The following is a 22155-nucleotide window of genomic DNA, read 5'->3' on the forward strand; positions in this document are numbered from 1 at the left end:
GTGTATCTGGGGGTAGGGGGAGGTTTAGATTGAAAGTGTATCGGGTAGGGGGAGGTTTAGATTGAAAGTGTATCGGGTAGGGGGAGGTTTAGATTGAAAGTGTATCTGGGGGTTGGGGGAGGTTTAGATTGAAAGTGTATCTGGGGGTAGGGGGAGGTTTAGATTGAAAGTGTATCGGGTAGGGGGAGGTTTAGATTGAAAGTGTATCTGGGGGTAGGGGGAGGTTTGGATTCCAAAGTTTGTTGCACAGGCGGAGACACCCAAATGCTACTTGTGCCCCTGTAACAGTTACCCAACAAAAGCCAGCACCTTCGTAACACTGACTGCACTTCAGTGGGGATCTGATTGCGTGCTCTATAAATGCAAGCTCTTCCCACGTTGAGAGTGGGGAGAAATTGGCAAAAGTTGTGCGTATAAAGAGAGGTGAAGCGGGGTAATTGAGTTTGTTTTCAGTTAGTTGAAGAACTGCAGATGACCCGTCACACGGTGTGATCACAGAGGATGTGTCCACATGCCTTGGGAACTGCAGGGTGGGGGGCTGAATCGCGGGGGTCTGTAGAGTACGGTAACTGAACTCTGCTGTGTGCTTTCAGTTGTTGAAGACTGAGGAAGATGCCTCGTACAAGCCCGTGAAGAAAGCCTGTGTGCAAATTGTGGATAATCTGGTAGAGCACATTCTGAAATACGAGGAATCGCTGGCAGGTAAATGGAGAACAAATGAAACAGTAATATAACTGGTCAGTCCCCTTCAAACCTAGTGTCTGTGGTGCAGTTTTCTTCACCCTGACATGTTTCATGTCTGCCTGTTGACTCGATTGTGGCCCTTTTCCTTGTCTGCTGGCTTGGTGATGTTATTTGATGCCCAGTACTTAACACTGAAATGCATGATTTTAAACTAAATGATTTCAGATTGAGGTACAAGGCCTGCAGTATATCAAAGAGCTACCAATATTCCAATATGATTACAGCTGTATCCGTGTATCCTCTTCTTACAATAAAACAGAACAAAACACTTATTTACAAAAAATGCTTCCTGTAAGGGCTCCATCCCTTTCGGTCAGTTTGTCGATCTCTCTTACGTTTGCTCTGATCACTTCAGTTTTCAGATCAGTGCCTCCAAAATGTCCTCTCATATCCTCAGCCTCTGGTTGACAGGACTCTTGACCATGTCTCCCCTATTGACCAGACCCCTCCCCAACCTCCCAGGCCACCACCAGGGTCTCCTTGGTCCTCGCCTTCCACTACACCGGACTTCTCATTTGTCAGATCATCTTCAATCACCTCCAACACAAAAGTATTTTCCTAGTTCCATATTCCAGACCGTTCCGTCACTCCAGGATACCCTTATTCTTCTCCCACCCCTACTTCCAGGCACCTTTCTGTTCAACTGCAGGAGATGCAACACCTGTCGATTTACCTTCTTCCATGGTGTGGAAAGCTCCCTCTACACTTTTTAAATCAAACAAACTCAGGACAGGTACAGCACGGGTTAGATACAGAGTAAAGCTCCCTCTACACTGTCCCATCAAACACTCCCAGGGCAGGTACAGCACGGGTTAGATACAGAGTAAAGCTCCCTCTACACTATCCCATCAAACGCTCCCAGGGCAGGTACAGCACGGGTTAGATACAGAGTAAAGCTCCCTCTACACTGTCCCATCAAACACTCCCAAGGCAGATACTGTCCCATCAAACACTCCCAGGGCAGGTACAGCATGGGTTAGATACAGAGTGAAGCACCCGCTACACTGTCCCATCAAACACTCCCAGGACAGGTACAGCACGGGTTAGATACAGAGTAAAGCTCCCTCTACACTGTCCCATCAAACACTCCCAGGGCAGGTACAGCACGGGTTAGATACAGAGCAAAGCTCCCTCTACACTCCCATCAAACACTCCCAGGGCAGGTACAGCACGGGTTTGATACAGAGTAAAGCTCCCTCTACACTGTCCCATCAAACACTCCCAGGGCAGCATGGGTTAGAATCATAGAAAGTTACAGCACGGAAGGAGGCCATTTTGGCCCATCATGTCCGCGCCAGCCAACAAAGCTATCCAGCCTAATCCCACTTCCCAGCTCTTGGTCCGTAGCCCTGCAGGTTAGAGCATCCCAAGTGCACATCCAAGTACTTTTTAAATGTGGTTAGGGTTCCTGCCTCTACCACCCTTTCAGGCAGTGAGTTCCAGACCCCCACAACCCTCTGGGTGAAGAAATTTCCCCTCAAATCGCCTTTAAACCTTCCACCAATTACTTTAAATCTGTGCCCCCTGGTTTTTGACCCCTCTGCTAAGGGAAATAGGTCCTTTCTATCCACTTTATCTATGCCCCTCATAATTTTATAAACCTCAATAAGGTCTCCCCTCAGCCTCCTCTGTTCCAAGGAAAACAGACGCAGCCTATCCAGTCTTTCCTCGTAGCTAAGATTCTCTACTCCGGGCAACATCCTTGTAAATCTCCTCTGTACCCTCTCTAGTGCAATCACATCTTTCCTGTAATGTGGTGACCAGAACTGCACGCAGTACTCTAGCTGAGGCCTAACTAGTGTTTTACACAGTTGAAGCATAACCCCCCTGCTCTTGTATTCTATGCCACGGCTAATAAAGGCAAGCATTCCACATGCCTTCTTAACCACCTTATCTACCTGGCCTGCTACCTTCAGGGACCTGTGGACATGCACTCCAAGGTCCCTTTGTTCCTCTACACTACTCAGTGTCCCACCATTTAATGTGTATTCCCTTTCCTTGTTAGCCCTCCCCAAATGCATTACCTCACACTTCTCCGGATTGAATTCCATTTGCCACTGTTCTGCCCACCTGACCAATTTATTGATAGCTTCCTGCAGTCTACAGCTTCCTTCTTCAGTATCAACTGCTCAGCCAATTTTAGTATCATCTGCAAACTTCTTAATCATACCCCCTATATTCAAGTCAAGATCATTGATATATACCACAAAAAGCAAGGGACCTAGTACTGAGCCCTGCGGAACCCCACTGGAAACAGCCTTCCAGTCACAAAAACACCCATCAACCATTACCCTCTGCTTCCTGTCTCTGAGCCAGTTTTGAATCCAACTTGACACTTTGCCCTGGATCCCATGGGCTTTTAACTTCGTGACCAGTCTGCCATGTGGAACCTTATCAAAAGCCTTGCTAAAGTCCATATACACTACATCAAACGCACTACCCTCATCTATCCTCCTTGTTACCACCTCAAAAAATTCAACCCAGTTTGTCAGACAAGACCTTCCCTTAACAAATCCGTGCTGACTATCCTTGATTAATCCGTGTCTTTCTAAATGAAGATTTATCCTGTCCTTCAGAATTCTTTCCAATAATTTTCCCACCACCGAGGTTAGGCTGACTGGCCTGTAATTACTCGGTCTATCCTTTTCTCCCTTTTTAAACAAGGGTACCACATTAGCAGTCCTCCGGCACCACACCTGAAGCCAGAGAGGATTGAAAAATGATGGTCAGGGCCTCTGCTATTTCCTCTTTTGCTTCGCTTAACAGCCTCGGATACATTTCATCCGGGCCTGGGGATTTATCCACTTTTAAAGCTGCTAAACCCCTTAATACTTCCTCTCTCACTGTTTATTTCATCTAATATTTCACACTCCTCCCCCGATAGCAATGTCTGCTTCGTCCCTCTCCTTTGTGAAAACAGACGCAAAGTATTCATTAAACCCTACCGACGACTCCCGCCTCCACACACAGATTACCCTCATGATCTCTAATAGGTCCTACCCTTTCTTTAGTTATCCTCTTTTAATATATTTCTAAAACATCTTTGGGTTTTCCTTGATTTTACTTGCCAAGAATTTTTCATGCTCTCTCTTTGATTCCTAATATCCTTTTTAATTGCACCCCTGCACTTTCTGTACTCCTCTAAAGATTCTGGAGTATTTAGCCCTCGGTATCTGTCATACACTGCCCTTTTTTTCATTATCCTACCCTGTATGTCTCCAGACGTCCAGGAGGCTCTAGATTTGTTAGTCCAACCTTTTTTCTTTAAGGGCACATATTTGGTCTGAACCCTCCGGATCTCCTCCTTGAATGCCTCCCACTGCTCTGACACTGATTTACCTTCAAGTAGCTGTTTCCAGTCCACTATGGCTAAATCCCCTCTGAGCTTAGCAAAATTTGCTTTTCCCCAATTTAGAATTTTTATTCCTAGTCTATCCTTGTCCTTTTCCATAATTACTTTAAATCTAACAGAATTATGGTCACTAGCACCAAAATGCTCCCCCACTGATGCGCCTTCTACCTGCCCAGCTTCATTCCCTAAAACTAAGTCCAGAACCGCCCCCTCCCTTGTTGGGCATGCTACATACTGGCTAAAAAAGTTCTCCTGGGTGCATTTTAGGAATTCTGTACCCTTCACACTAATTTTATCCTAGTTAATATTGGGGTAGTTGAAATCCCCTACTATTACTAACCTATAGTTTTTGCACTTCTCAGAAATGTGTCGACATATTTGTTCTCCTATCTCCCTCTCACTGTTTGGGGGTCTGTAGTACACTCCCAGCAGTGTGATCGCCCCTTTTTTGTTTTTCAATTCGACCCATATGGCCTCGTTTGATGATCCCTGCAACATATCCCTCCTCACAGCTGTAATAGTTTCTTTAATCAATACCGCAACCCTCCCTCTCTATCCCATCTGAAAATCCTGTAACCAGGAATGTTGAGCTGCCATACCTGCCCCTCTTTCAGCCACGTCTGTGTAATAGCTATAATATCATAGTCCCAAGTATCTACCTGTGCCCTCAGCTCATCTGCCTTGTTCGCTATACTCCTTGCATTGAAGTATATACCATTTCCTACAGGCAAACCTCCTTGTTGACTACTATCTAGCCGTTGATTCCTCTGTCCTTCCAATTTAATATCTATGTTTTTGTTTTCCAATTCCAGTTTTTCTTCCCTCCCTATTGACTCTATACTCAGGTTCCCATCCCCCTGCCAAGCTAGTTTAAACCCTCCCCAACAGCACTAGCAAACCCTCCCACGAGGTCCCATTCCCGTTGAGGAGCAACCCGTCTGGCTTGTAGAGGTCCCACCTCCCCCAGAAACGGTTCCAATTCCTCAGGAATCTAAAGCCGTCCCTCCTACACCATCTCTCCAACCACGCATTCATCTGCTCTATCTTCCTATTTCTGAACTCACCAGCAAGTGGCACTGGCAGTATTCCGGAGATTACTACCTTTGAGGTCCTGCTTTTTAACCTCTTTCCTAGCTCCCTAAACTCTGCTTGCAGAACCTCATCCCTCTTCCTACCTATGTTGTTGGTACCGATATGGACCACGACCTCTGGCTGTTCACCCTCTCTCCTCAGAATGCCCTGCAACCGTTCAGTGACATCCTTGACCCTGGAACCAGGAAGGCAACGTATCATCCTGGAGTCACGTCTGCGGTCGCAGAAACGTCTGTCTGCTCCCCTAACTATTGAATCCCCTTTCACTATTGTTCTCCCTCTTCTCTTCCACCGCCCCCCCCCCCCCCGCCTGTGCAGCTGAGCCTTCTATGGTGCTTTGGACTTTGGTCTGGCTGCAGTCCTCAGAGGAACCATCTCCCTCACCAGTACTCAGCACCAAATACTGGTTGGTGAGCAAGATGGGCTCAGGGGAATCCTGCACTACCTGCCTGGTCCTCCTCTTCCGTCTGACGATCACCCATTCCCTCTCTGCCTGCACACTCTTAAGCTGTGGGGTGACCACCTCCAGAAACGTGCTATTCACGTAGCTCTCAGCCTCGCGGATGCACTGCAGATGCTGCTCAAGCTCCGTGACCCGGTGCTCAAGCTGCTGTAGCTGGCGATGCTTCCCGCACATGTGGTTGTCCAGACCACGGGAGGTGTCCAGGACTTCCCACATGGCACAGGATGTGCATTCCACGGGTGTGAGCTGCCCTGTCATACCTCTAATTAACAGACTATTTACTAACCTAGCTGGAATAAACTTAAAAACTTTAAGAAAGCCAAGTAAATACACTTGCCAGATACTCACCAATCAGCTCCCTCCCCTTGTGCCAATGTCACTTTTGACTTCTGACGTCACTCTTTGAAAATTCTGCCGGTGCTGTGTTGGTACCCTCGCCGCTCCTCCCAGGTCCGCTCTGCCGCTGCTGCTGCAACTGGTTAGATACAGAGTAAAGCTCCCTCTACACAGTGCCATCAAACACTCCCAGGGCAGGTACAGCACGGGTTAGATACAGAGTAAAGTTCCCTCTACACTGTTCCCATCAAACACTCCCAGGGCAGGTACAGCACGGGGTTAGATACAGAGTAAAGCTCCCTCTACACTGTCCCATCAAACACGCCCAGGGCAGGTACAGCACGGGTTAGATACAGAGTAAAGCTCCCTCTACACAGTGCCATCAAACACTCCCAGGGTAGCTACAGCATGGGTTAGATACAGAGTAACCATAACATGATAGAATTCTTCATTAAAATGGAAAGTGAAGAAGTCCAATCCGAAACTAGGGTCCCATATCTAAACAAAGGAAACTGCGATGGTATGAGGAGTGAGTTGGTTATGATAGATTGAGGAGCTTCTTTAAAAGGCATGACGGTGGATAGGCAATGGCTAACATTTAAGGAACAAATGCATGAATTGCAACAGTTATATGTTCCTTTCTGGCGCAAAAACACAAAAGGAAAAGTGTGGCTAACAAATGAAATTAAGGATAGTATTCGATCCAAAGAGGAGTCGTATAAAGTTGCCAGAAAAAGTAGCAATCTTGAGGATTGGGAGTAGTTTAGAGTTCAGCAAAAAAGGACCAAGAGATTGGTTAAGAGGGGAAAAATAGTGTATGAGAGTAAACTTGCAAGGAACATAAAAGCGGATTGTAAAAGCTTCTACAAGTTCCTGCAGATTGGAGGGTGGCAAATGTAATCCCACTATTTGAAAAAAGGAGGGAGAGAGAAAACAGGGAACTACAGACCGGTTAGCCTAACATCAGTAGTAGAGAAAATGCTAGAGTCTATTATAAAGGATGTGATAACAGGACACTTAGAAAATATCAACGGGATTAGACAAAGTCAACATGGATTTATGAAAGGAAAATCGTGTTTGACAAACCTACTGGGGTTTTTTGAGGATGTAACTGGTAGACTAGATAAGGGAGAAGCAGTGGATGTGGTGTATTTGGATTTTCAGAAGTCCTTTGATAAAGGCCCACATAAGAGGTTAGTGTGCAAAATTAAAGCACATGGGATTGGGGGTAATATACTGGCATGGATTGAAAATTGGTTAACACAGGAAACAGAGAGTAGGAATAAATGGGTCTTTTTCGGGGTGGCAGGCGGTGACTAGTGGGGTACCGCAGGGATCAGTGCTTGGGCCCCAGCTATTCACAATATAGATCAATGATTTGAATGAGGGAACCAAATGTAATATTTCCAAGTTTGCTGACAACATGAAACTAGGTGGGATTATGAGTTGTGAGGAGGATGCAAAGAGGCTTCAAGGCGATTTAGACAAGTTGAGTGAGTGGCAAATACATGGCAGATGCAGTATAACGTGGTTAAATGTGAAGTTATCCACTTCGGTAGGAAAAACAGAAAGGCAGAGTATTATTTAAATGGTGATAGATTGGGAAATGTTGATGTACAAAGGGACCTGGGTGTCCCTGTACACCAGTCACTGAAAGCAAACATGCAGGTGCAGCAAGCAGCTTGAAAGGCAACTGGTATGTTCATAGAATCATAGAGTTATACAGCACAGAAAGAGGCCCTTCGGCCCATTGTGTCCACGCGGCCACTAAAGCCCTGTCTAATCTAATCCCATTTTCCAGTACTTGGTCCCTAGCCTTGTATGCTATGGCGTTTCAAGTGTTCGTCTAAATGCTTCTTGAATGTTGTGAGGGTTCCTGCCTCTACCACCCTTTCAGGCAGTGACTTTCAGATTCCAACCACCCTCTGGGTGAAAAAGTTTTTCCTCAAATCCCCTCTAAACCTCCTGCCCCTTACCTTGAATCTATGCCCCCTGGTTATTGACCCCCCTACTAAGGGAAAAAGTTCCTTTCTATCTACCCTATCTATGCCCCTCATAATTTTGTACACCTCAATTAGGTCCCCCCTCAGCCCTCTCTGCTCTAAGGAAAGCAACCCCAGCCTGTCCAGTCTCTCTTCATAGCTGAAGCGCTCCAGCCCAGGTAACATCCTGGTGAATCTCCTCTGCACCCTCTCCAATGCAATCACATCCTTCCTATAGTGTGGCGACCAGAACTGCACACAGTATTCCAGCTGTGGCCTAACTAGTGTTTTGTACAGCTCCATCATAACCTCCCTGCTCTTATATTCTATGCCTCGGTTGGCCTTCATTGCAAGAGGATGTGAGTACAGGAGCAAGGATGCCTTACTACAGTTGTACAGGGCCTTGGTGAGACCACACCTGGAGCACTGGGTGCAGCTTTGGTTTCATAAGAACATAAGAAGTGAGAGCAGGAACAGGCCATTCGGCCCTTCGAGCCTGCTCCGCCATTCACTGAGATCATGGCTGATCATCTGCCTCAACTCCATTCACCGGCCCTATCGCCATATCCCTTGATGCCCTTACTAGTCAGAAATCTATCCACTTCTGTTTTGAATAGACCCAATGACTGAGCCTCCACAGCCCTCTGGGGTAGAGAATTCCAAAGATTCACCACCCTCTGTGTGAAAAAATTTCTTCTCATCTCAGTCCTGAATGACCTACCCTTTATCCTGAGGCTGTGGTCCCTGGTTCTAGACTCCCCAGCCAAGGGAAACATTCTCCCAGCATCCACCCTATCAAGCCCTGTAATAATTTTGTATGCTTCAATGAGATCCCCTCTCATTCTTCTGAATTCAAGAGAATACAGGCCTAGTTTACTCAATCTCTTCTCATACGACAGTCCCGCCATCCCAGGAATCAAACTCGTGAACCTTCGTTACACTCCCTCTATGGCAAGTATATCCTTCCTTAGGTAAGGAGACCAAAACTGTACACAGTACTCCAGGTGTGGTCTCACCAAGGCCCTATATAATTGGAAGTAAGACTTCTTTACTCATGTACTCAAATCCTCTTGTAATGAAGGCCAGCATACCATTTGCCTTCCTAATGGCTTGCTGCACCTGCACATTCACTTTCAGTGACTCATGTACAAGGACACCCAGGTCCCTTTGAGCATCTGCATTCCCCAATCTTTCACCATTTAGGAAATAATCTGCCTTTCTGTTTTTTTTTTCTACCAAAATGGATAACTTCACATTTATCCACATTATAGTCCATCTGCCATGTTCTCGCCCACTCACTGAGCCTGTCGAGATCCCCTTGAAGCCTCTTCACATCCTCTTCACAACTGACACTGCCACCTAGTTTTGTATAATCAGCAAATTTGGAAATATTACATTTAGTCCCCTCATCCAAATCATTGATATAGATTGTGAATAGCTGGGGCCCAAGCACCGATCCTTGCGGTACCCCACTAGTCACAGCCTGCCATCCTGAAAAAGATCCGTTTATCCCTACTCTTTGTTTTCTGTCTGTTAACCAATTCTCTATCCATGCTAGTATATTACCCCCAATTCCATGTGCCCTAATTTTGTTCACCAACCTCTTGTGTGGGAACTTATCGAAGGCCTTCTGAAAATCCAGATACACCACATCTACCGGTTCCCCTTTGTCTACTCCACTAGTTACATCCTCAAAGAACTCCAATAGGATTGTCAAACAGGATTTCCCTTTCATAAATCCATGTTGACTCTGCCCAATCTTACTATTAGTTTCTAAGTGCCCAGTTATCACATCCTTTATAATAGATTCCAGCATTTTCCCAACTACTGATGTGAGGCTAACAGGTCTGTCGTTCCCCGTTTTCTCTCTCCCTCCTTTCTTAAATAGCGGGGTTACATTTGCTATCCTCCAATCTGCAGGAACCGTTCCAGAATCTATAGAATTTTGGAAGATGACAACCAATGCGTCCACTATCCCAATGGCCACCTCTTTTAAAAACCCTGGGATTTAAAAATCCGGTCCTTGGGATTTATCGACTTTTAGTCCCATTAATTTTGCTAGTTTTTTTTTTTAAACTAATAATTTCTTTAAGTTCCTCATTCTCGCCACACCCTTGGTTTTCTCGTATTTCTGGGGGGGGTTTTGTGTCTTCCTCCGTGAAGACAGAAACAAGGTATTTATTTAATTTCTCTGCCATTTCTTCATTCCCCATTATAAATTACCTATAGAAGCTTTTACAGTCCATTTTTATATTTTTTGCTAGTTTGTGCTCATATTCTATTTTCCCTTTATCAATTTCTTTGTCCCCCTTTGCTGATTTCTAAAAAGATCCCAATCCTCAGGCTGACCACTTTTTCTGGCAACTTTATAAGCTTCCTCTTTTGACTTAATACTAGCTTTAATTTCTTTTGTTAGCCATGGTCTCCTTATCTGAGGAAGGATATACTTGCCATAGAGCGAGTGCAGTGAAGGTTGATCAGACTGATTCCTGGGATGGCAGGACTGTCGTATGAGGAGAGGTTGGGTCGACTAGGCCTGTATTCACTAGAGTTTAGAAGAATGAGAGGGGAGCTCATTGAAACGTATAAAATTCTGACGGGGCTAGACAGACTGGATGCAGGGAGGATGTTTCCCCTGGCTGGGGGGTCTACAACGAGGGGTCAGAGTCTAAGGATAAGGGGTAGGTCATTTGGGACAGAGATGAGGAGGAATTTCTTCACCCAGAGAGTGGTGAACCTGTGGAATTCTCTACCACAAAAGGCAGTTGAGGCCAATTCATTAAATATATTCAAGAAGGAGTTAGATATATTTCTTAAGGCTAAAGGGATCAAGGGATATGGGGAGAAAGCAGGGACAGGGTACTGAATTTGGATGATCAGCCATGAACTCATTAAATGGCGGAGCAGGCTCGAGGGGCCGAATGGCCTACTCCTGCTCCTATCTTCTATGTCTGTTGTTTCTATGTGACCATAATATGACAGAATTTTATGTTGAGTTTGAAAGTGATTTAGTTAAGTCCAAAGCTAGGGGGTAGGTATGAGGGGTGAGTTGGCTACGGTAGATTGGGAAACTACATTAAAAGGTATGACAGTAGACAAGCAATGGATAGCATTTAAAGAATGAATACATCATTTATAACATATACATTCCTTTAAGGCACAAAAATCCCACAGGAAAAGTGGTCCAACCGTGGCTAGCAAGAGAAGTTAAAAATAGCATTAGATCAAAGGAATAGGCTTATAATGTTGCCAAAAAGAGTCGTAAGCCTGAGGATTTTAGAAGTCAGCAAAGGAGGACCAAGAAATTGAAAAGGAAAGTGAAAAAAGAATGAGGGTATATTAGCGAGAGACATCAAAACAGATTGTAAACGTTTCTATAGGTACCTAAATAGGGAGGTTAGTGAAAGTAAACATGGGCCCATTAGAGGCAGAGACAGGAGAAATTTTAATGGGCAATAACGAAATGGCAGAGACATTAAACAAATACTTTGTATCTGTCTTCACAGTAGAAGACACACAAAACATTCCGGAAATAATGGGGAGCCAAGAGTCTAGAGAGAATTTTTTTTATTATTCGTTCATGTGGATGTGGGTGTCGCTGGCAAAGCCAACATTTCTTGCCCATCCCTAGTTGCCCTTGAGAAGGTGGTGGTGAGCCGCCGCCTTAAACCGCTGCAGTCAATATGGTGAAGGTACTCGCACAGTGCTGTTACGGAGTTCCAGGATTTTGACCCAGTGACGATGAAGGAACGGCGATATACTTCCAAGTCAGGATGGCGTGTGACTTGGAGGGGAACGTGGAGGTAGTGGTGTTCCCAGGTGCCTGCTGCCCTTGTCCTTCTAGGTGGAAGAGGTCGCGGGTTTGGGAGGTGCTGCCGAAGAAGCCTTGGCGAGTTGCTCCAGTGCATCTTGTAGATGGTACACACTGCAGCCACAGTACGCCGGTGGTGCAGGGAGTGAATGTTTAAGGTGGTGGATGGGGTGCCAATTTAGTGGGCTGCTTTGCCTTGGATGGTGTCAAGCTTCTTGAGTGTTGTTGGAGCTGCACTCATCCAGGCAAGTGGAGAGTATTCCATCACACTCCTTACTTGTGCCTTGTAGATGGTGGAAAGGCTTTAGGGAGTCAGGAGGTGAGACACTCACCGTAGAATATCCAGCTGGTCCAGTTAAGTTTCTGGTCAATGGTGACCCCCAGGATATTGATGGTGGGGGATTCAGCGTTAGAAATGCCGTTGAATGTCATGGGGCGGTGGTTGGATGCTCGTTTGTTGGAGATAGTCATTGCCTGGCACTTGTGTGGCACGAATGTTACCTGCCACTTATCAGCCCAAGGCTGAATGTCGTCCAGGTCTTGCTGCGTGTGGGCATGGACTGCTTCATGCAGCAAGACCTGGAAGAACTTAAAGAAATCAGTATAAGTAAAGACATAGTACTGGAGAAATTAATGGGACTAAGTGGTGACAAATCCCCCGGACCTGACGACCTGCAACCTCAGCAACTGTCTCCGGTTCCGACTTATTCCATGTGGATTCTGTAAAGTCTGTGGGTTGTACAGTTAATAACGACACAGACTTCAGGAATAACAAACAAACAGGTCTTTACTATTCGAAGGTCAGGGCGAATCTGCCCAAGGAATCATGCCACAACACTTATATACCGGTGTGGTCACCGTCGGTATTACAGTATACAGAAGCCAAATAAGTAGTGCCACACCTAAAGTAGTTCTCTTAAAGGTGAACGGTTACATACAATAGTTCTCTTAAAGGTAGACGGGTACATACACTACAATCCTCCCTTTTTAGCTTATTACATACAGAGTCCCCATTAAACATACATATCTTCAGCTTCATATAAAACAATTTACAGACATAATCTCGGTGGGAAACAGTTCACAGGTTCAGTCTCTGCGGGAACAGTTCACAGATTCAGTCTCTGATCTTGACTCGGTCCGAACAACATCTCTTTGGTGTAGATGGTTCACATTGCTAGCGTGACTCCTCCATATCCTTTTCTTGACGTAACAGCTTGAACTTTCGTCCTGCTGAACCAGCAGTGCTGACTTTTACAACAACTGGGTTGCCTTGATATTTTCCTACTTCCCAACTGATTTAACTCCTTTCGTAGGGTCCACGCATGATCTGGTAGAAGTGATAATATTTGCGATAGTTATCATCATCTTCTTTTTCTTTTCTGCTTTTTGGAGACTCGGGGCTCCCTTATCAGCTGCCAGCTGTAGCGCCACCAACTCTCTATGTTCCTTCGACTTTAAGTGCTTCATCCTGATTTCGGCACTTTGGGAGTTTTCATCACAAACTGGGCAGACCACATCCTCGTAATATTCAGTGTCACTCAACAGGTCATGGTAATATTCGGGTTCGTCCTGAGTTAGGCCAGCGAGAGGGCCTTCTACTTCCTCCTTACCCATCTGGACGTTAGCTGACTGTGGTTCCTTCCCTCGACATCTTTCTTGAAAAGACTTCTTCATGCATTCATCTTCATCCCGCTCTTCCTGGGTTTCCTGCAAATCCTTCACTAATGACCTCATTTGTGATTTCAATACTTCCCCTTCCCTCGGGGATTGATTGATCGGGCTATTCAATCCTTCTACTGGAGCAGCTGTTTCAACATTCTGTTGTTCGCATAGACGCGATTCAGCGTACTTTTGGCATCCCAGTAAAGTCTGTTTTGCAACCTCAGCTATTTCCCAAACTTTTGAGAGCTCCGAACTCCTTCCCGTTGAAGATTGAAGCTCGTGTTCAGATTGTTCCCATTGCAGAGTCTTTTCCCTCAGCATATGAAGGAGTTGGCTGACCGTTAACTCTTCCACGGGAACACTGATTGAGGTGTACAAAATGATGAGGGGCATAGATAGGGTAGACAAAGAGGAACTTTTCCCTTTAGTAGGGGGGTCAATAACAAGGGGGCATAGATTCAGGGTAAGGGGCAGGAGATTTAGAGGGGATTTGAGGAGGAACTTTTTCACCCAGAGGGTGGTTGGAATGTGGAACTCAATGCCTAAAAGGGTGGTAGAGGCAGGAACCCTCACAACATTCAAGAAGCATTTGGATGAGCACTTGAAATGCCATTGCATACAGGGCTATGGACCAAATGCTGGAAAATGGGATTAGACTGGACAGGGATGGATGGGCGGCGCAGACACGATGGGCTGAAGGGCCTCTTTCTGTGCTGTAAAACTCTGACTCTATGAGAGTCTTCTCCATTTCATCCACCTTTTCCTCCAATGCTTCCACCTTCTGTTCCTCTTGTACTTTGGCTTTCAGCGCTCGGAAAAGTTGCGCCCTGATGCTCTCTAGCTCATGTTCAGGGACCATTCTTACAGTCTCTGTGTTTCTTGCAGTTTCCTTTTCTTCCACTGAAAGGATTCCCAGTTGAATCTGTTCTTCAAGTTGTTGAACCTCGGACATTGCCGCCTCATATTTGTCTTGGGTTTCCTTCAATATTTTTATGAGTTCTTGGACATCTTGTCTTTCATGTTCTGCCATGTCTTTCACCTCTAATTTTTCTCATCTATGGATGGAACTTCTACCGATGAGTCTGTCTTGGCCTTGAGCTCGTCAAGAATTTCCTGCAGCCTTTGGGCTTCTTGCTCATGTTCAACCTTTAGTTGTTCATATGCTTCTACTGAAACTAGCTTTTCGGAGGTTGCCGAGTTAACCCCCTCCAGAATTGTAGCCTGGGCCTGTTCATACTGTTCTTTCAACTTCTCACACTCTGCTTGTAAGGAGTCGTAGAGAAGAACTGGAATAACATCCTGGCTTCCTGAAGATTCCTCTTCATTTGCTTCTTTCGCAATTTCCTGTTGGAGTTCAGCCAAGGCTGCTATGCTATCTGCCTCTCGAAGTCTCACTGCCATCAAATCTTCTTTATTCTTGCAGTCTATCTCAGCCATTTTCCGATTACTTTCATTTAACTGAGTGAGTAGTCCCTTATTCTGGGCTGAGAGATATTGCACCTTCTCATGTAGACCATAGCACTCCTTCTCTGCTCGACATAGCTGGTTACTGCTGATTTGGTTCTGTGTTTCAAGTTCCAACATCCTTTGCTTAGCTTCTTTCAGTTTCGCCCCTATAAGCTCCTCTTGCAACATGGCCACATTATTCACATCAGGTAAAGAAGCGTTTCTCTTTTCCATGTCCTAGATTTTTTTCTGCATATCTTTAAGTGCACACTGCGATTCAGCTTCTCTTAACCTTGCTTGCACTAGCTCCATCTCCAATTGCCGAACAAAATCCTCAGTGTAGCATGGTTTGCCTTTATGCTGTATCTCTAGATCATGCAAATATTCTAACTCCTGAACATCATAAGGGAGATGTGATCGGTAATTGGTCACGATGGCTCTATGGTCGCTCTTTGCTTGAGCTAGCTGCCTCTGCTGTCTTTCCAGGTTCTCCCATTCGGTGTCCCAGAACTTTTCCATTGTTTTCATCCCTTGTACGAGACGGTAACTCAACTGTTCTAATTGTTGTCGTACTTTGAAATAAGTTTGAGTCCGAGTTCGGTGTTCTTCCGTCGTGGATAAGTCCTTAACTTGAACAGGCTCAGAATTCTCTGTCAAACTGGAGTTCTGCTCTGAAGCTTTATTCTTCTCGGTAGCATAAGCCTTTATGCATGTCTTCGTTTTCTCCACCATAGTCGGCAAGTTCATTTTAGCCTTGTCTTCCATATTTGAGTTGGTCTTATCGTCATCCGTTTCAGAATCTGAGCTGATAGCTTGCACCGAGTCCTCACTCATTATGGCTTTTAGATAGTGCCATTCCATGTCTATTTTCTTGATCCACTCTCGTCCTAGAAGTGGTGGTCCTCCCTCAGATAATACGTACAAGTTCATTCTTGGATGTTCTTTACCCCTATCTCTCACCTTGACTCTTATCTTCCCCATGGGGTATACCTTATGCCCCGTGTATGTCTGCAATACGAACTTGGTATTTCTTAAGGGTATGTGAGAGAATAGCCGGTGGTAGTCCCTTCGATTTATGACTGATAGAGCTGATCCAGTGTCCAACTCCATTCTTACTTGGACTCCAGCTATTTTTAGTATGACCCAGATAGTTTGTAGGTCAGCTTCCTTACTCACATTGTGAATTCTCAGACTACCCAGCTCCTGGCTGTTTGGGTCTGAGTCTGAATTCTGTTCGTCTGAACTCTTCTCAGCCACCTTGTGTACCTTGTTGTACTTTTCTTGTGGTGGCTTCCTTTGGTTGTTGGTCTTCTTCCCTGACTGGCATACCTTAGCGATGTGACCCAGTTTGCCACATTTCCTACATTCTTGGTTCTTAAACCAGCATTGATTCTGGTCGTGTGTTGTCTTCCCACAACGATAGCATTTTGTTGTACTTGAGGTAATTTGGTCCACCCCGAGTGCCGCCGCCTTTAGCTGCATTTCCGCCGTTCCTTTCGCTGCGGCTTCGTGCGATGCGGCTATAAGGACAGCCCTGTCAAGTATGAGGTCGTTCTCTTCGAGTAGTCGCTTTTGTGTCCCTTCCTTGGACAATCCGCATACGAACTTGTCTCACAGTGCCTCTGTCAGATTCCCTCCGAACTGGCAGCATTTCGCTAGCCTACGCAGTTCGACCAAATATTCCGCGTTGCTTTCGTCTTTCCGTTGCGTTCTTGCATAGAATTTGAATCGTTCAGCCAACATCAACGGTGTGGGGTTCAAGTGGTCCTTCAGAACAGCCACAATCCCTTCGAAAGTCTGATCCGCCAGTTTAGCTGGTGCTAGTAGATGCTTCAAGAGCCCGTATGTCTTTGCGCCCATCGAGTTTAGCAATGTTATCGCTTTGTCGTCTTCCTCTATTTTGTTGGCTTCACAATAGATCTCGATGCGTTCCACGTACTTGGCCCAGTCTTCTATCTCAGAATTAAAATCGTTAATATTCCCTCGCTTAGGCATCTTCCTTTCCTTGGGAGCAGCACAAGTATTTCTTTAAATTCTTATTTATTATTTATTTATTTCTAAGATGGCGGTTTTTCCCGCGAAAATGGCGGTTTCCCGCTCTTTCCTTCTCTCCCCGCCCCTTCAATGGCGGTCTCCCGCGTCTGTCGTCTTCTCCGCCTAATGGCGGCTTCCCGCGTTTCTTCCCTGGTGGGAGGGGTATGCTTTCCCCACAGCGGACAGGTTCAGCCGCTGGGCTGGCTTCCGCACAGCTCCCCTTACTCGGCTCTGTCTTTCTCTCCCGCTCGCACAGCTCTACCGGCGCTGGGTACCCCGTTCACGGAGAACAGTTCAGCCGCTGGACTGGCTCTCGCGCAGCCTCTCTCCCCTTGCTCGGCTCTGTCTCTCTCTCCCCCACGTTCGGCTCTACCGGCGCTGGGTACCCCGTTGGTGGAGAACAGTTCAGCCGCTGGACTGGCTCTCGCGCAGCCTCCTTTGGTCGGCTCTGCCTCTCCCACACGCCCGGCTCCCGTTCGCCTCCCAGCCCTCACGCAGTCCGGTGCTTCCCTCCCCGGCTGCGGCTGAGTTTCTCTCTTCCCGCGCCTGCTCCCGGTCTCAGCGCTTCGTGGCTTCGGTCGCTGCCCGGCTTTTCCCCCGATCGCGGTCCGGCTATCTCACGACGCCGTTGGACCCGACTTTCTGACCGGCTCCGCTCCCCCTCGACCGTGGTCGAGTGCACAGCCCTTATCCTCCGGATATTCTTTACACTTTCCCCTACTCAGTCTCCGCGGCCGCCTTGTTTCCTGCTGATCGGCTCACTCCGCACCGTGGTAGAAGGGTAGTCAGTGCCTGTTGCTGATGGAAGCTTTTGTTGCTAAGTCTTCTTCCTTTCTATTGCTGCAGCCTCGTGTTTTCTTCCAGCAGAACGACGAGGGCGGTTGCCTCTCTTCGACGCTCTTTAGTTGCCTTGGTAGTCTTGCCGCAGGGTACGATCGGACTCGTCGCCACTGTAAAGTCTGTGGGTTGTACAGTTAATAACGACACAGACTTCAGGAATAACAAACAAACAGGTCTTTACTATTCGAAGGTCAGGGCGAATCTGCCCAAGGAATCATGCCACAACACTTATATACTGGTGTGGTCACCGTCTGTATTACAGTATACAGAAGCCAAACAAGTAGTGCCACACCTAAAGTAGTTCTCTTAAAGGTGAACGGTTACATACAATAGTTCTCTTAAAGGTAGACAGGTACATACACTACAGATTCCAACTAAACTTCCACCCTTCGTGTTTCGGATCCACCAAGGATTACAAATATCTCCAAGATATTCATCGTTCCTCAAACTACTGCTCTCGCCGCATCTTGAGATCCACGCTCAACGCCATGTGGCGCCACATGAACACTCTCGACCTCTCTTCAGCAGCACCGACGCACCCTATCTCAAAGCCGTCTGGGTCCACAGTTACCATTTCATCCTTCGGCTCATCCGACACTTCAACAAAAAACTTTTTTTCTTCCTTTCCGATGTCAAGGATCACAAGCTTCATCAACTCTTGAACACCAACACCTCTCCGGATACTTCTTCCCCTTCACTTTCCTCTGACTCCACTTCTCCCAATCTCACCCCCTGCCGTGTTTTCACTATCCCTTCTGACCTTCCCCTCTCTGACAGCGAACGATCAGTCCTCAGCCAAGGCCTGAGCTTCATCCCCTTACGCCCACACCTCAATGACTGTAAAAGCTTTTATAGATATGTGAAGAGAAAAAGATTGGTGAAGTCAAGCATAGGTCCCTTGCAGTCAGAATCAGGGGAATTTATAATGGGGGAACAAAGAAATGGCAGACCAATTAAATATATATTTTGGTTCTGTCTTCACAAAGGAGGACACAAATAACCTCCCAGAGATGCCGGGGAACATAGGGTCTGATGAAAGGGAGGAACTGAAAGAAATCAGTATTTGTAGGGAAATGGTGTTAAGGAAATTGATGGGATTGAAGGCCGATAAATCCCCAGGGCCTGATAATCTACATCCTAGGATACTTAAGGAAGTGGCTCTAGAAATATTAGATGCATTGCTGGTCATCTTCTAAAATTCTATAGACTCTGGCTCAGTTCCCATGGATTGGAGGGTAGCTAATGTAACCCCACTATTTAAAAAAGGTAGTAGAGAGAAAACGGGGAATTATAGACTGGTAAGCCTGACATTGGTAGTGGGGAAAATGCTAGAGTCCATTATAAAAGATGTAATAGCAGAGCACTTGGAAAGCAATGACAGGATCGGACAAAGTCAACATGGATTTACAAAAGGTAAATCGTGCTTGACTAATCTACGGGAATTTTTTGAGGATGTAGCTGGTAAAATAGATAAGGGAGAACCAGTGGATGTGGTGTATTTGGACTTTCAGAAGGCTTTCGATAAGGTCCCGCATAAGAGATTAGCGTGCAAAGTTAAGGCACTTGGGATTGGGGGCAAGGTACTGACTTGGATAGAGAACTGGTTGGCGGACAGAAAGCAAAGAGTTGGAATAAACGGGTATTTTTTCGAGTGGCAGGCAGTGACTAGTGGGGTACCGCAGGAATCGGTCTTTGGACCCCAGCTATTCACAATATATATTAATGATCTAGACGAGGGAACTAGATGTAATATCTCCTCCAAATTTGCAGACGACACAAAGCTGTGTGGGCTGTGAGGAGGATGCCGAGAAACTCCAGTATGATTTGATGATTTGGACAGGTTGGGTGATTGGGCAGAAGCATGGCAGATGCAATATAACGTGGATAAATGTGAGGTTATCCACTTTGGTAGCAAAAACAGGAAGGCAGATTATTATCTGAATGGCAATAGATTGGGAGAAGGGGAAGTGCAAAGAGACCCGGGTGTCCTTGTGCACCAGTCGCTGAAGGTAAGCATGCAGGTGCAGCAGGCGGTTAAGAAGGCAAATGGTATGTTGGCCTTCTTAGCGAGAAGGTTCGAGTACAGGAACAAGGATGTCTTGCTGCAGTTGTACAGGGCCTTGGTGAGACCACATCTCGAGTATTGTGTGCAGTTTTGGTCGCCTTATCTGAGGAAGGGTGTTCTTGCCATGGAAGGAGTTCAGCGAAGATTCACCAGGCTGATACCTGGGATGGCAGGAATGACGTATGAGGAGAGATTGGGTCGATTGGGCTTATACTCGCTGGAGTTTAGAAGAATGACAGCACGGTGGCATAGTGGTTAGCACTGTTGCCTCACAGCGCCAGGGACCCGGGTTCGAATCCGGCCTCGGGTGACTGACTGGAGTTTGCACATTCTTCCCGTGTTTGCGTGGGTTTCCTCCGGGTGCTCCGGTTTCCTCCCACAGTCCAAAGATGTGCGGGTTAGGTTGATTGGCTATGATAAATTGACCCTTAGTGTTACGGGGATTAAATACGTGGGGTTACGGGGATAGGGTGGGATATATGTTGGTGCAGAGGTTACGGGGATCGGGTGGGATATGTGTCGGTGCAGGCTCGATGGGCCGAAATGGCCTCTCTGCACTGTGGGGTTTCTGTGATTCTGTGATTGAATGAGTGGGGATCTCATCGAAACTTATAAAATTCTAACAGGAGTAGACAGACTAGATGCAGGAAGGATGTTCCCGATGGTCAGGGAGTCCAGAACCAGGGGTCACAGTCTAAGGATAAGGGGTAAGCCATTTAGGACAGAGATGAGGAGGAATTTCTTCACCCAGAGAGTGGTGAACCTGTGGAATTCTCTACCACAGAAGGCAGTTGAGGCCAATTCATTAAATATATTCAAGAAGGAGTTGGATATATTTCTCAAGGCTAAAGGGATCAAGGGATATGGGGAGAAAGTAGGGACAGGGTACTGAATTTGGATGATCAGCCATGATCTCATTGAATGGCGGAGCAGGCTCGAGGGGCCGAATGGCCTCCTCCTGCTCCTATCTCTATGTTTCGGTGAATTTCGAGCTCGGCACGAGGCTGAGCTTTTTCCGCCGCCATCTCCTCCGTGCCCACTCCTTTGGCCAGGAGTCTTCCCCCCCCCCCGCACACCTGACCCTTTCTCCTGTTTTCAGAATTCTCGTTCTACCTGCACCCCTCCCTCTGGCCTCTTGCCCTCTCTAGATCTTTTCATTGCAAACTGCTGCCGTGACATCGGCCATCTCCATTTCTCTGCTCCCCTCACTCACTCCAACCTACCTCGCTCTGAACTTGCAGCACTCCATTCTCTCAGATCCAACCCCGACATTGTCATTAAACCTGCTGACAAGGGTGGTGCTGTTGTTGTTTGGCGAACCGACCTCTACCTAGCGGAAGCTGAACGCCAACTCTCCGACACCACCTCCTACCTCCACCTGGACCATGAACCCACTACCGAACATCAAGCCACCGTTTCCAAGACTGTCACTGACCTCATCTCCTCTGGAGATCTTCCCCCACGGCCGCCAACCTCCTAGTTCCCCAACCCTGCACAGCCCGCTTCTACCTCCTTCCCAAGATCCGCAAACAGGACTGCCCTGGTAGACCCATCGTGTTCTTGCCCCACGGAACTTATCTCTTCCTATCTCGACTCTTTTTTCTCCCCTTGTCCAGTCTCTTCCCACCTACGTTCGCGACTCTTCCAACGCCCTCCGCCACTTTAACAGTTTCCAGTTTCCTGGCCCCCACCGCCTCCTTTTCACCATGGACGTACAATCCCTCTACACCTCCATCCCCCACCAGGATGGCCTGAGGGCGCTCCGCTTCTTCCTTGAACAGAGGCCCGACCAGTCCCCATCCACCACCACACTCCTCCGCCTGGCTGAACTTGTTCTCACATTGAACAACTTCTCCTTTGACTCCACTCATTTCCTCCAAATCAAAGGTGTTGCTATGGGTACCCGCATGTGTCCTAGCTATGCCTGCCATTTCTTGGGATATGTGGAACACTCTTTGTTCCAGTCCTGCTCGGGTCCCCTCCCTCACCTCTTTTTCCGGTACATTGATGACTGTATCGGTGCCATCTCCTACTTTCGCCCTGAACTAGAAAATTTCATTCACTTTGCTTCCAATTTCCCTTCCCTCACCTTCACATGGTCCATCCCCGACTCTTCCCTTCCCTTCCTTGACTTCTTGTCTCTATCTCTGGGGATAGGTTATTGACAAACATTCACTACAAGCCCACTGACTCCCACAGCTACCTGGATTACACTTCCTCCCACCCCGCCTCCTGTAAGGACTCTATTCCATTCTCCCAGTTTCTCCGTCTCCGCCGCATCTGCTCCGACGATGCCACCTTCCATACCAGTGCTTCCGACATGTCTTC

At 46.8% G+C, this 22155-nt stretch overlaps 1 protein-coding gene across 1 annotated transcript in view; it reads left to right on the forward strand.

Annotated features, from left to right (window-relative positions):
- LOC147123888 (nipped-B-like protein) overlaps window positions 1-22155 on the forward strand; it is an 832420-nt gene that overhangs the window by 661378 nt on the left and 148887 nt on the right. Inside the window, 1 exon segment of the mRNA XM_085963154.1 lies at window positions 594-702. Coding sequence (XP_085819280.1) covers window positions 594-702 — 109 coding nt within the window.

This window comes from Somniosus microcephalus, chromosome 1 (assembly GCF_052327205.1).
Source record: "Somniosus microcephalus isolate GS21.2 chromosome 1, FLI_Smic_1.0, whole genome shotgun sequence".
NCBI classification, from domain to species: Eukaryota; Metazoa; Chordata; class Chondrichthyes; order Squaliformes; family Somniosidae; genus Somniosus; species Somniosus microcephalus.